This window comes from Myxine glutinosa, chromosome 3 (assembly GCF_964187855.1).
Source record: "Myxine glutinosa chromosome 3, kmMyxGlut1.1, whole genome shotgun sequence".
Taxonomy (NCBI): Eukaryota; Metazoa; Chordata; class Myxini; order Myxiniformes; family Myxinidae; genus Myxine; species Myxine glutinosa.
Genome location: NC_136263.1, coordinates 15420138 through 15432632, shown reverse-complemented (window position 1 = coordinate 15432632; position 12495 = coordinate 15420138). Strand labels below are relative to the sequence as shown.

General features: G+C 41.3%; 1 protein-coding gene across 1 annotated transcript in view; it reads right to left on the bottom strand.

Moving 5' to 3' along the window:
• Positions 1–12495, bottom strand: part of LOC137423803 (leucine-rich repeat transmembrane neuronal protein 1-like) — a 640601-nt gene that overhangs the window by 223082 nt on the left and 405024 nt on the right. The window contains exon 4 of the mRNA XM_068111319.2: positions 2637–2848. Coding sequence (XP_067967420.2) covers positions 2637–2848 — 212 coding nt within the window. The remainder of the gene's footprint in view (positions 1–2636; positions 2849–12495) is intronic.

Genomic DNA, 12495 nt, shown 5'->3' with positions numbered 1-12495 from the left:
AAATTATACAATGGACTACAAAATGTAAATGTTTCATGATATTTGTTATATTATATCACCTTTATCTATCAATATTGTTGAAATGAAGATCAAATAGCTGTATGTTGAAATATGTTGAAAAAGTCAAAACTTTACATGGGGTGTACTTACTTTTTCACGTGATTGTATATACATATAATTTCAAAACACACCTAGTCACAAGTGTGCTTCACTGACTGGGTCCTCAGTCGAGGTCCTCAGCATCATGCCGTTTCGGCCCTTCAACCTCGATACGGTCAGCTAAGGTGGGCTAGCAGGAGCACATACACCACCACATGCAGCAGCTACACCTGGATGCATACATACCCCCACCCCTAGCCAGTGAGAACACAAACCTCAACAACTAAACCGCCTCCACTTCCAGAATCCACAGCCCCTCACCCACTCACTCACACACACACACCAAAAAAAGTCCACTGCTAAAAGGAGTGTCAGCTACAAAATTGGTACCCACAGTATGAGTCATCTGACATAATAGGCTTCAGAAGTAGTTTTTGACAATGTTAGCCCACCCTTTCTTGGGAAGGAAATCCATCCATGGATGTGTTTCTGGCTCATTGCCTTTCATCAGCATGGAGGTCATTCTCCCTCATGAGTTGAATTAGCAAGCTGTCTCCTGTAATCCTATATCAACATGATCCCATATGTGACCTATGACGTCATACTTAGGATAGGCGTCAAGTGAAGTGGTAAATCATACATGGTCAAAGTTTCAAGTTCCTACGATAAATGGTTTGACCTGTCGGTCACCAACAAATTTCATGGAATAATAATAATAATAATAATAAAAATAATCTTAGCTATTTCAAAAGGGTACCAATGGTCTCCTAAAAATCTTAGCAATTTCAAAAGGGTACCAATGGTCCCCTAACTAGATGGTATCATGGAATACTTACACCACACAGTCGACTTGACCAACTCTTTGTTTTTTAAGGTTTTATTTCTTTGATCCAATATGGCTGCCAGGCCATGTGACCAATGACGTTATAAATTTAAATTGTCCAATATAATTGTTGCGTAGATCACGCTCAATAAATTTCTAACTAGTTGGACTAAGAGTTGTACTTGTCAAATTATGACGTCATAATAAAGGTAACAATAATGTCATCATTAATAACACTTATTCCCCATACACAGAGTTCTTCACAATGAGCCATGTTTCTATTTTTCCATGGGGCAGTTTCAGAGATATAGAGGTACAAAGTTTTTCGATTTTCCAAGATGGCGCGCATACCATGTGACCTATGACGTCATCATATCACAAAAATTCTACACGAGTAGACGCATACTATGGTGAAAGTTTTGTGTCAATCCAACGGTTGCCAAGAAAAATAATTTTGAAAATGCAGACACGTATGTATGACATGTATGTAAGCACATAACCGATCGCTTAACCCCGCTATTCACTTCGTGAGTGCATGGCAACACGCAAACTCCCCATCTGCATAACACGTAAACTCCCCAAACTTCGTACCAAACACGCAAACAAACATAAAACAAAAAAAACAAACATACAAATGCACACAAAACAAACATACACAAACAGAAAACACACACACACTCAAAGATGCACAAACACAAAAACACACAAATAAACATACAAACAAACACAGAAGCAAGAACAAGCAAACATACACAAAACAAACACACACAAAACAAACATACACAAACATTAATAAACACACAATCAAATGCAAATCAAATACAAACACAAAACAAACACAACCAAACACACAAACAGACACAAAACAAACATACACAAAACAAACATGCACAAAACAAACATACACAAATACTAATAAACACACGATCAAATGCAAAACAAATACACACACAAACACAAAACAAACAAACACACGCACACACACAACAAACACACAAACACATAAACAAGCATACACAAACACACACCCACATGCATACACATACAACAAACATGCAAACAAACACACAAACAAACACAAACAAACATGCACAAACACAAATAAACACAAACAAATGCAAAAAATACACACACAAACACAAAACAAACAAACACACACACACACATGCACACACACAACAAAAACAAACAAACACATAAACAAGCATACACAAACACACACCCACATGCATACACATACAACAAACATGTAAACAAACACACAAACTAACACAAACAAACATGCACAAACACAAATAAACACAAACAAATGGAAAAAACACACACACAAAACAAAACAAATACACATACAACAAACACACACATATAAACAAGCACACACAAACACACACACACACACACACACACACATAAACAAGCATACACCAACACACACACACACACACACATAAACAAGCATACACCAACACACACACACATAAACAAGCATACACCAACACACACACACACACACACACACACTAACACACAACAAACACACAAACAAGCACACAATCAAACGCAAAATCAAAAGCAAAACAAACAAACACACAAATATCCAGCTCTGAAATTACATATAGTAAGGTAAGGAGAACATGTTGGATCCCTATTCTCAAGTAGAATGCAAGAAATTGATGCAATGATCTTAATCTTACCACCTTACCACTCTCCCCACCTTCTCTGAGTCGCAAAATCAAGGCTTCCTTCGATGACTAAAACAGGCCTTGCTCCCTCCTGAAACCTCGCAGCTTCACCATCGCTCCCAGTCGTCACTGAAGGCCCGAGCGGTAACCCACCACGGGTGCAGTGGTTCCTCCCAGAATTCGGTGGCGGATAGCAGGGCAGTGGATCAAAAACATCTGGTGAAGAAACCGTTGCCAGTGGGATCTGCAAAGGATACATGCACTTAGAACTTCAGAACAAAAAACAATGAAGAAAGAGTATTTAAGCCCCAGTCCCACCGTGGCGATTTTTAAAGCGAACAACAAGGAAACAGTACGAAATTGTTACAACGATTTAGGCCACGAATAACTTCACAAAATGCCACCGGGTTTGCCAGATCTGGTTGAGGAACGAATCAACAGGACAATATTTGCGAATCAACTTGATTTAGGAACGAATGTAGAAGATTAAACTCGACGCAGAAAGAGCTAGAACGAGGCAGTGCGACGTGTGAGCCGAAGTAACACGAAGTAGGCGAAGACGTACAACGACGTGTTACGAAACTCAACGGAACAGGTAGACGGAGCAACTAACTAGCGCAACTAACTAGAACGAACTGGAAAGAACTGGAACGTGTCAGAATGATGTAGTACGAATTGTTCGGAGGCTCTAAATATTGCGCATTTCCGTGGCGCTTCGCCAGTCCTTGAGAACATTTCCTTCTTGTCACATCTCCTTCTCTCCTCTCTGCTTCGAGTTTCCTTGTCTCTTCTTCCAGGTTCGTCCACGTTGGACCAGGTGGGCGACACCATGGTTGTTCTGAACATTCTGTAACTGGACCTACAACAAATATGTCGGTAGAGTGAATGATACTGTATGAAAGACCTAGCTGTCAATGATACAAAAGTACTGGGCTAGCATGATGTTATATATTATCTTTTAATAATTTAGTGTAACTAATAACCTGCAGGAGGTCGTGTGCTAGTTGTGGTCTCTGAAGAGGGGTGAGGATGACAACCCACAGGAGGCACAGTGACTTTAAGAACCACATAGTGATGAACCACAGTGATGTGAGCTACTCTGGAAACTGACTTCGAGGAGAATCGAGCCCTTCTTATATACCCCTCGTACCCAAAATCGTGCTGGGCCTACTTGCATCGTTACATACCGTTCCACATCGTCATGGTCGTTCTGTATTCTCTCTTCATCTCACACAGCCGTTGTAACTCCTTGTGCCTCGTTGCTTTGTCGCACAGCTGTTCGCTCTTAATCTTCTCTGCTTTCTGCGAATTACCAACGACCGTCGTTCTTCCTCATTGCGCATCGAGTCAGGTCGTCCGACCACCGTTCTGTGTCTTCTCTCCTCGCGGCAGAAATTGAACCAGAACCACAACGGAAAGCGGCGATCTTAACAACGAAGCGGTGAGAGTCACAAAGAATTGCAAAGAAGAGGAAGGATTACACGCGAATACACAACGACAATGGGCGAAGGTGATAAAATCGCTGCGGCGCAACGACAGTTTTGAACATTCCAAAACTGTCGTAGCGCCTCCGCGAATCGAGACGATCTCCACGATGCGCAAGGAAAGTTTAACAGAACAAGAACGAACTAAAAAGAATCAGAACGTCCAAAGCGATTTTCTCCACGAATGCCAGATCGTTGTGGTTCGCTAAAAAAAATCGCCACAGTGGGACTGGGGCTTTAGCTCCACCAGTAACAAGAAGAACAAGATATAAAATGTCATAGCCCCTCTGGTTTTATGAATTTTGCTTCATGGAGTGAAAGGCTGCCAGTCGGCCATCTTTGGTCGGATTACAAAACATGTATTGTATTTGTGCCAGGTTTGAACAAAATCAGTCCATTCATGTCCGAGAAATGGGTGGGATGACACATTTAAGGAACAAAATGTCGGTCATCTTAGATCTGATGTTGAAAGAAAATGACGTGCGTATATAAGTCGTCACTCTTTATCTGTATGCCAAGTTTGAACAAGATTGCTAAATGCATGTCCGAGAGATGGTTGAGTACGTGTTCAATATAAGGTTTTTTACAACTAAAATGGCTGCCAGTCTACCAGTTGGCCATCTTTGATCAGATCGCAAAAAAGTGAGGTGTACGTGTATGCCATCACGTACTGTGCTTGTGCCAAGTTTGAACAAAATCGGAGCATACGTGTTCAATAAATGGTTGTGGATATGTTTATGTAACAAAATGGCCGCCAGTCAGCCATCTTGGATATGATCTCGAAACAAAATGACGTGCATTTGTAAGCCATAATTTCATTCATTATCTGTGTGCCAAACTTGAACAAGATCGGTAAATGCATGTCCGAGAAATGGTTACTTACCTCCGCCATCAAAGGTGGATGGAGGTTACGTTTTCACCCCTGTCTGTATGTTTGTCTGTCCGTTTCTGAACAAAATATCTCAAAAGGTTGTGGACGGATTCGGACGAAATTTTGCAGAGATGTGGCATATGTGACAAGGACGAAATGATTCGATTTTGGTGAAGATTCGGATTCGGATCCAGCTACGAGAATTTTTTAAGTGATTCTTCACTTTTGAGTCATATGGCCCACCAGGTGGCGGTATGCTCTCTACTGAGTGCCGTTGTCGTTGAGAATGTGTTCAACATCGGGGTTTTTTTTACAACTAAAATGGTCGCCAGTTGGCCATCTTTAATCGTATCGTCAAACAAAATAATTTGTAGATGTATACCATCATGTATTGTCTTTGTGCCAAGTATATATAAAACAGATGCATACATCTCCGAGATATGGTTGCGGACAGAAGGACAGATGGATGGACAAGACCAAATCCATAAGCCCCCACGTGGGACTAAGTCCAACGGGGGCTAATAATCATCGTTCTTGTAAATTTGAAATGGCCTGTATGTTCCTCCATTTTAACCCGAGGATGCATTCCCTCAGGCTACCACTGTTAAACATAATTTTCAGCATTTAAACGAAAGGGGAGACATTTCACAATGGTTGTCCAAGTCCATAATTCTTCTGTTCCTGAATGCAAATCGGACTCATGGAAATATAAGAACATGAGAAATATCCTTGATTGAGAGGTGTCGGGTTCATACCATTTACTGTTTGAACATTCCAGCATCAGCAGTGAATGTAACACACAAACACACACACACACACACACACACACACAAACTATATCAATAAATATTCACCAACAACTGGGAGAATGACAAAAGAGAAGGAAAATACATAAAATAATTGGACAGAGTGGGGATAGACAAAGAAGGCTCATTGGAATGGCTATGAAGAGGCCAGCTCAACTGGGATGGGGGAACGAATCATAATAAATGCCCAAGATCAAGGACACTTCACCAATGGATATAAAAAGATGGAAGGACTGAGCCAGACGGACAAGTGTAGATTCTGCAAGACAGAAACAGAAAGTGCGAGTCGCCTGCTCTCAGGATGCAAAAAACTATTATCAGAACAACTTTACACACAACGGCACAACAAAGTATGCAAAGTGATTCATTGCCGTCTCTGCAAAAATGTGAACATCTCCATTCCAGAAAACTCATGGAAACACGAACCAAGGGCAATCATTGAAAATGAGGACCTCATGCTCACGTACACCCTGATGACTCCATCGAGTGTGAACATAGAAACCAAAGCATTGCATCCGGACATTGTACTCAGGCCAAAATGAAAAGTACAGCATTGCTGATTGAGATATCAGTACCCAGTGATTTTGGCCTAAACAACACAGAAATCAAGAAAATGACCAAATACCAGGATCTCAAAAATGAGATCAACAGATCTTGGAAGCTAAAGAGCATCAAAATTGTACCAGCAATAATTGGAGCAACAGGAATGATGAAGAAGAACCTCACTGAGATTTAAAAAAAACATTCCCGGGAAAAGAAATGTAGAGTAATTTATCTTGTGTCCCCAGAATCAAACAAACAATATATGTTATGGCCACGGGTTTCAGGTCTACTAGGAGGGGGATCCTCAGTTCTCCTCGAATGTACCATGCTTGAGGCCAGCAATCACAAAAAACTTCGTACCATGGCGGATTGCTAGGCAACCACAATCACCAATTGGACTACCACGTGGTCCCCGGGTTCTCCGTCTGACAACTGTTTACCTGCGCCATGTGGCTCTACAATTGGGGGACGTGCCCTCGGCTATGCACCAATCTTATCTTAATTGGATCTTAATTAGGGCAGCTGAGCATCCGCTAGTGAATGCCGGACTGAATGAGCCAATCAATTGGGGAATTATAACCTCCCAGTCTAACCTAATGTGCGAAAAGCGCTGGATCAATTGGGAAAAGACGAACACAGACAGATTGAAATGAAGTTTAACAAGAGGGATTTATTATTACAGCAGGATCATGCAGATGGGGAGGGAACTCGATGACTTTAATGTACAGCGAGGGAAATCAAAATGGATTAAAAAGGGGAATGCAAGTCAAAATGAACAAGCAGTCATGAGCAATGAAGAGGGCAACGATATTTACACAGGAAAGAAAATGGAAAAAAGCAGAACAAAACCTCAGCCATACCTACCGGCTATACATACACAACATGGGTACCCAATCAGACCACATGGGGAGAGAGATACAATAGAAAGAGGAGAAAAATAATGAGGGACATGGCCTCTTGCTCACCAGGCGGAAGCAGTCATGCTTCCGTGACCCAAATGCTAAAAGAGAGGGGTCGAGAGGAGAAATTATGGGGGTGTCTAGGGAGGGTGACTGTAGAGAATGCGGTGTGGTGCATGAAATGTGGGTGGTGCAAGAGAAACTGCGAAGGTGTGCTATCAGTGGTTGTCACTTAGGAGGGGTTGGGCCACGGCAACGCCACCAATTGTTGATGCCCTCTTTATTGATGGCGAGTTGTCATTCAAGGGAGAATGATAAAATAAAAATAGCTGAGAAAAGAATGCATGAGATAAATAACCTACTGTGTGAGAACTAAAAGATGTGTGTAAGAGTGGCTTGGCCTGTCCCTAATCGGTGCACTTGTTCCATCTGCCCCAAGGCTCCCAATTTGACCCATAAATGTGAGCACCACTACATGCCCCGATCATTCTATCTTGAAGCACCATGAAGCCCCACGACGCAAACACAGGACCAAAGCCAAAACCAATGCAAGACCCATGCCAAAATACCAACCCGCTGAGCTCTCGCCTGCTGCGCTTTTATAGTCCTTTAGTAGGGGCAGGGCTTAAAATTGGATCAATAATTTCTGTTGGTGTAACTACGCCTGCTAATTGGCAGATCCTTGCTTAGCCCCACCCTCACCAAACCTGCGTATCGAGTTTTGTCCAGTTGGTCATTCAGCCTTGACAAGCGACGAAGCTCCACGATTAAGACGGGTCAGTGGCGCGTGATGCTCACAGGTGTGAGAGCGATTTCTGGGAGCACTTCATTACTTGTAGGGGTGAAGGGTGCGATTAGATATCCACAAGATGCTAATGTACAATTGGAGCCTGCTTGTTTGGAGGAACATGGTGTATGGAGAATGGACACGACTGCCGCTGCTCTCTGCGCTAACTTCGCCATGCTTCAAGCTGTGGCATGCATCCGTTGCATGTGTAGATGAGGAGATGATGGAGGAGGAAGGCGGACAGTTCGTGCGTGGTTGAGGTGATGTCGTTCTTTGGGTCATGTGCTGTTGGGTGTTTTTTTCTTCTTTTGTATACAAGATCGAGGCTCCTGTAAGAGCTAACGTCAATCACAAAACAAACAAACAAAAAATCAAACGGACACACAAATCATACAATAAAGGGAGTGGGAGACAAGATGGGGCGAGAGAGGGAAGCACACAAGTACAACTGCAGAGAACAGGGACATCGGGAGATCTGTGGGAGGGAGAGGGCTTGGGGGGTGGGGGGGAAGGATGCATGGGAAGGGGGGGGGGGTGGGAGAGGTATAAAATGCATGGACACAGCCAGGACTTCCAGGAAAGAAGTTGGTGTTTCAAAAAAGTGGATCTGGGGTGAATTAACGGGTTTTGCGCCAAATGTAACATTTTGCATTTAGGCCAAAAAGTTCCATCTCTGTTTTGTCAGACCACAAAACTTTTTGCCACACGTCTTCAGAATCTCCGGAGTGTTTTTGGCATACCTCAAATGAGACTCAAGGTGGGATTTTTTAAGTAATGGTTTCCTTCTTGTCACCCTGCTGTACAGGCCAGACTAGTGGACTGCTTGGGATATTGGTGTCACATGCACACAATGACCAGTCTTTGCCATAAAGGCCTGTTACTCTTTCAAAGTTGCCATTTGCCTCTTGGGCTGCATTTACACGTCCCCAAAAGCCGAGGAATGACCCACGTGTAGACGCAAAACCAGTTCCCCGAGAGCCGAGTAATCATTCCCTAGCAAAAAGGTAGGGTAACTCCTCGGCCCTCGGAGAGAAAGATGTCCCCAGGGGGTATGACCTTTGCAATGAGGACGTAGTGTACTACTTCCGCTCGCTCGTTTGCGCCTCAGCGAAGATGTTCGAGGGTATACTAGGTCAACAAACTTTGGTGAGCTATTCCCCGGTTCGCGGGGTAGGTGTAGACATGATGACAAAGGAAAAAGTCTTGATCGCATGCACGATAAGCAGTGGCCCCGAGAGGCGAGGTCAAAGTGTAAACGCAGTGTTGGTGGCCTCTCTGATCAGTCTCCTTCTTGCTTGGTCATCCAGTATAGAGGAACGGCCAAATCTAGGCAGGGTCTTGGTGGTACCATACACCTTCCACTTCTTACTGATTGCGTTGACTGTGCTCCAAGGAATATTTAAGGCCTTAAAATATTTTCATACCCATTTCCTGATCTGTGCCTTTCCACAATTTTATTCCATCAGTCTTTTGAAAGCTCCTTGGTGCTCATGGATGAGTTTTTGGTATGGGATGCCCTACCCAGCAGAGGAAACACAGGAGCAGCTGATTTTATTCTGAAATAATTAGAATCACGACAATTTAACACGGGTGGAGGCCAATTAACCTGGTGTGTGATTTTGAATGTGATCGGTTACACGTGAACTAATTTACAATTGCTATTATAAGGGGGTGGGCACTTATCCAACCAATATATTCTGGTTTTGTATTTTGATTAATTTTCTGAAATTTGTAGATTTTGTTTTTCACTTGGAATTTGTGGATTACGATGTGTAAATGAAGGTGGAAAAGCCTGATTTAATGCAATTGAATTCCAGGGTATAAGGCAACAAAAGGTGAAAATTTTGAAAAGGGTTGTAGACTCTCTGGAGGCACTGTGTGTGTGTATGTATGTATGTATGTATGTATATGTATATATATATAAATATATATATATATATATATATATATATATATGTCAGAATTTTGAACGAGGTACATTTGGGCCTCCCAGGGGTCAAATTTTTTTTTTTTGGAATAGCTAAAAATCACCTTGATATCCTTAAAGCCCTAAGCCTGGGCTATCAAACGCAGCCAAACTGACACCGATCGGCCCAGAGGTTCCGTTTTTATTCATGGTCAAAGTTTCCCTTCCTTGTTAGCATAACGTAAGAGACCAAAATAAGATATATGAATTCCTTCCTCTTCTTCCCGAAGATGCTGTTTCGGCTAGTTTTGCGTACTTAATGCACCAGGAGCGTCCCGATCTTTTGAAATGGCATAGAATTCAAGCTAATGTGATGGTCTGATGGTATATTTCACTTCGATATGCACTTACCTGGCTTACAGGGAGCATGACGTGCGTAACGTAAGAGACCGTTATGGTTTCTAAATTCACACTCAAGCTTGTTGCGTCTCAGAGAAACAAAGGAGGTCAATGATTTTTACAGAGTTAATACATACGTATAAGTGCTGTTTGTTGCGCCCTAAAGAAGAACTATGGAACACCCTGATATGTGTAAAACAGGGCTTATATAAATATCTCTTACGTTACGGTTCATCTGCTTCATCCTATATGAGGAGGAGCTGTGACTCAGGAACTGACATGAGTAACACAAAAACACATTCAGTAGAGTAGTTATATAGATCTACTTTTATTCCAGCTGTGAAAAGTATCTGAAAAAGGCTTTTATAATGAATGCATGGCTTTGAAGGGTAACGAAATACTAAAAAATGCCCTTTTTCACCATGTTTTGAGGTTCAGAGGCTTATAACATGTAGATAATTGATAAAAAGTATATAAAACTATACATTTTCTGAAAGCCGTGATTGTGTTATGCAGGATGACACCTAAATGTACTAATTCAGAACATTTGGGACAAAGTTATATAGGTTTAAAGCAATCAATGTGTGTTTTTGGGGATTTGTACCTCGTTCAAAATTCTGACACATATATATATATAATATATATATATATATATATATATATATATATATATATATATATATATATATATATATATATATATATATATATATAAATAAATATATATAAATATATATATATATATATATATATATATATATATATATAAATATATATATATATATATATATATATATATATATATATATATATATATATATATATATATATATATATATATGGTCAGCCATTTTCACACTTCTGGCTTTAGTTTACAGCTTTCTGTAGCAGATGCGGCTTTTTTGAAATTGGCGAGGGGAGGCTGCACGAATTCTAACAATTATTAAAATAATCAATAGCCAGCACTATTGACCATATATCTCCAATTATCATGAAAAAAGTGATAAATGGACAAATGTGGCTAAGAAAACGTTAAAAAAGAGCTTGTTAATGACGGTGTAATTGTTACAGTGATGTCTGAGTGTGTGACAGCATTCTTTTGAGATACCACACTTCCATCCGAGCTGTCTGGCCTGGGTTCCATTGCCAACCCGACTATAAACCATCATTCTGGTGTTTCGCAGACTGGAAAATACGAGTTCCCTTACTTCAAAGCAGGAGTGGGCCATTCGGTCCAACAAACCTGCACAATTTTTTTTTCTTTTTTGTATACAAGATCGAGGCTCGTGTAAGAGCTAAAATGGTGGCCTTCCGTTCAATCAAGCTTTAATTATCCTCTCTAAATGCTGAACATCAAGCTGAGTAACAGCACTACCATTTTAAATGTCTTTGTTTTGACTGGGCCTGGGTCAGGTTCAAACCGCCGAGCTCCTAGACTTAGCGACGACGCTCTACCCATTATGTCATCGAGTCTGGTACACGTGGTGCCATATTTCAGATGCACGGTAATTTGTGTGTCTCTTCTGCCAGCATTCGTCATTTTATTTGGGGGTTTGGATCCCATGGTGTCTTTCAATGAATAGTCGGTGAGGTTTCCACCAGCACTCTGAGCTATTTCCAAATTGCTGCCATGAATGTATCGTCACCACGCACTTGTCAAAAATGATCAGTCTGAACAAAAGCTCCTCTTCTTGACTTGAGGGAAGCTATTGTCCTAGAGTCTAATGAAAAAGGCTGGCTTGATGGTTTCTGTTGAAATTATTCCAAGGTATTTTATTTTTCTCAAAGGAGGGAGCGGGAGGCCGACCATTTGCCAATTATGGCTTTTGTATTGGTATCGAGGGCTTCTTTTAAACCATTTCAATTGCGATCAACAATTCAATCGTTCAACAATTTCAACCTTCATGAATGTTTTTTCAGTTGTGTTTTTACTTTTGTGCTGTGATCTTTAGTGTATGCTCATGGAGGAGCTTGTACGTAAAGCTCATGCAGGACAAAGGCATTCGTAGACATCAGTGTGTTTTTGTGATTTGAAGCCACCTTCCCTGAATCATGAGTCAGTGGGTTCAGATTAGAACATGAAAAAGCAACCAAATGATAAAGACTCATAAACAAGACTAATCAGCAGAGTATATGGGATATAAACTGTGCAGCATAGCATTATGACTCAGGTCCTTAAAAGACGATTTGAATTAC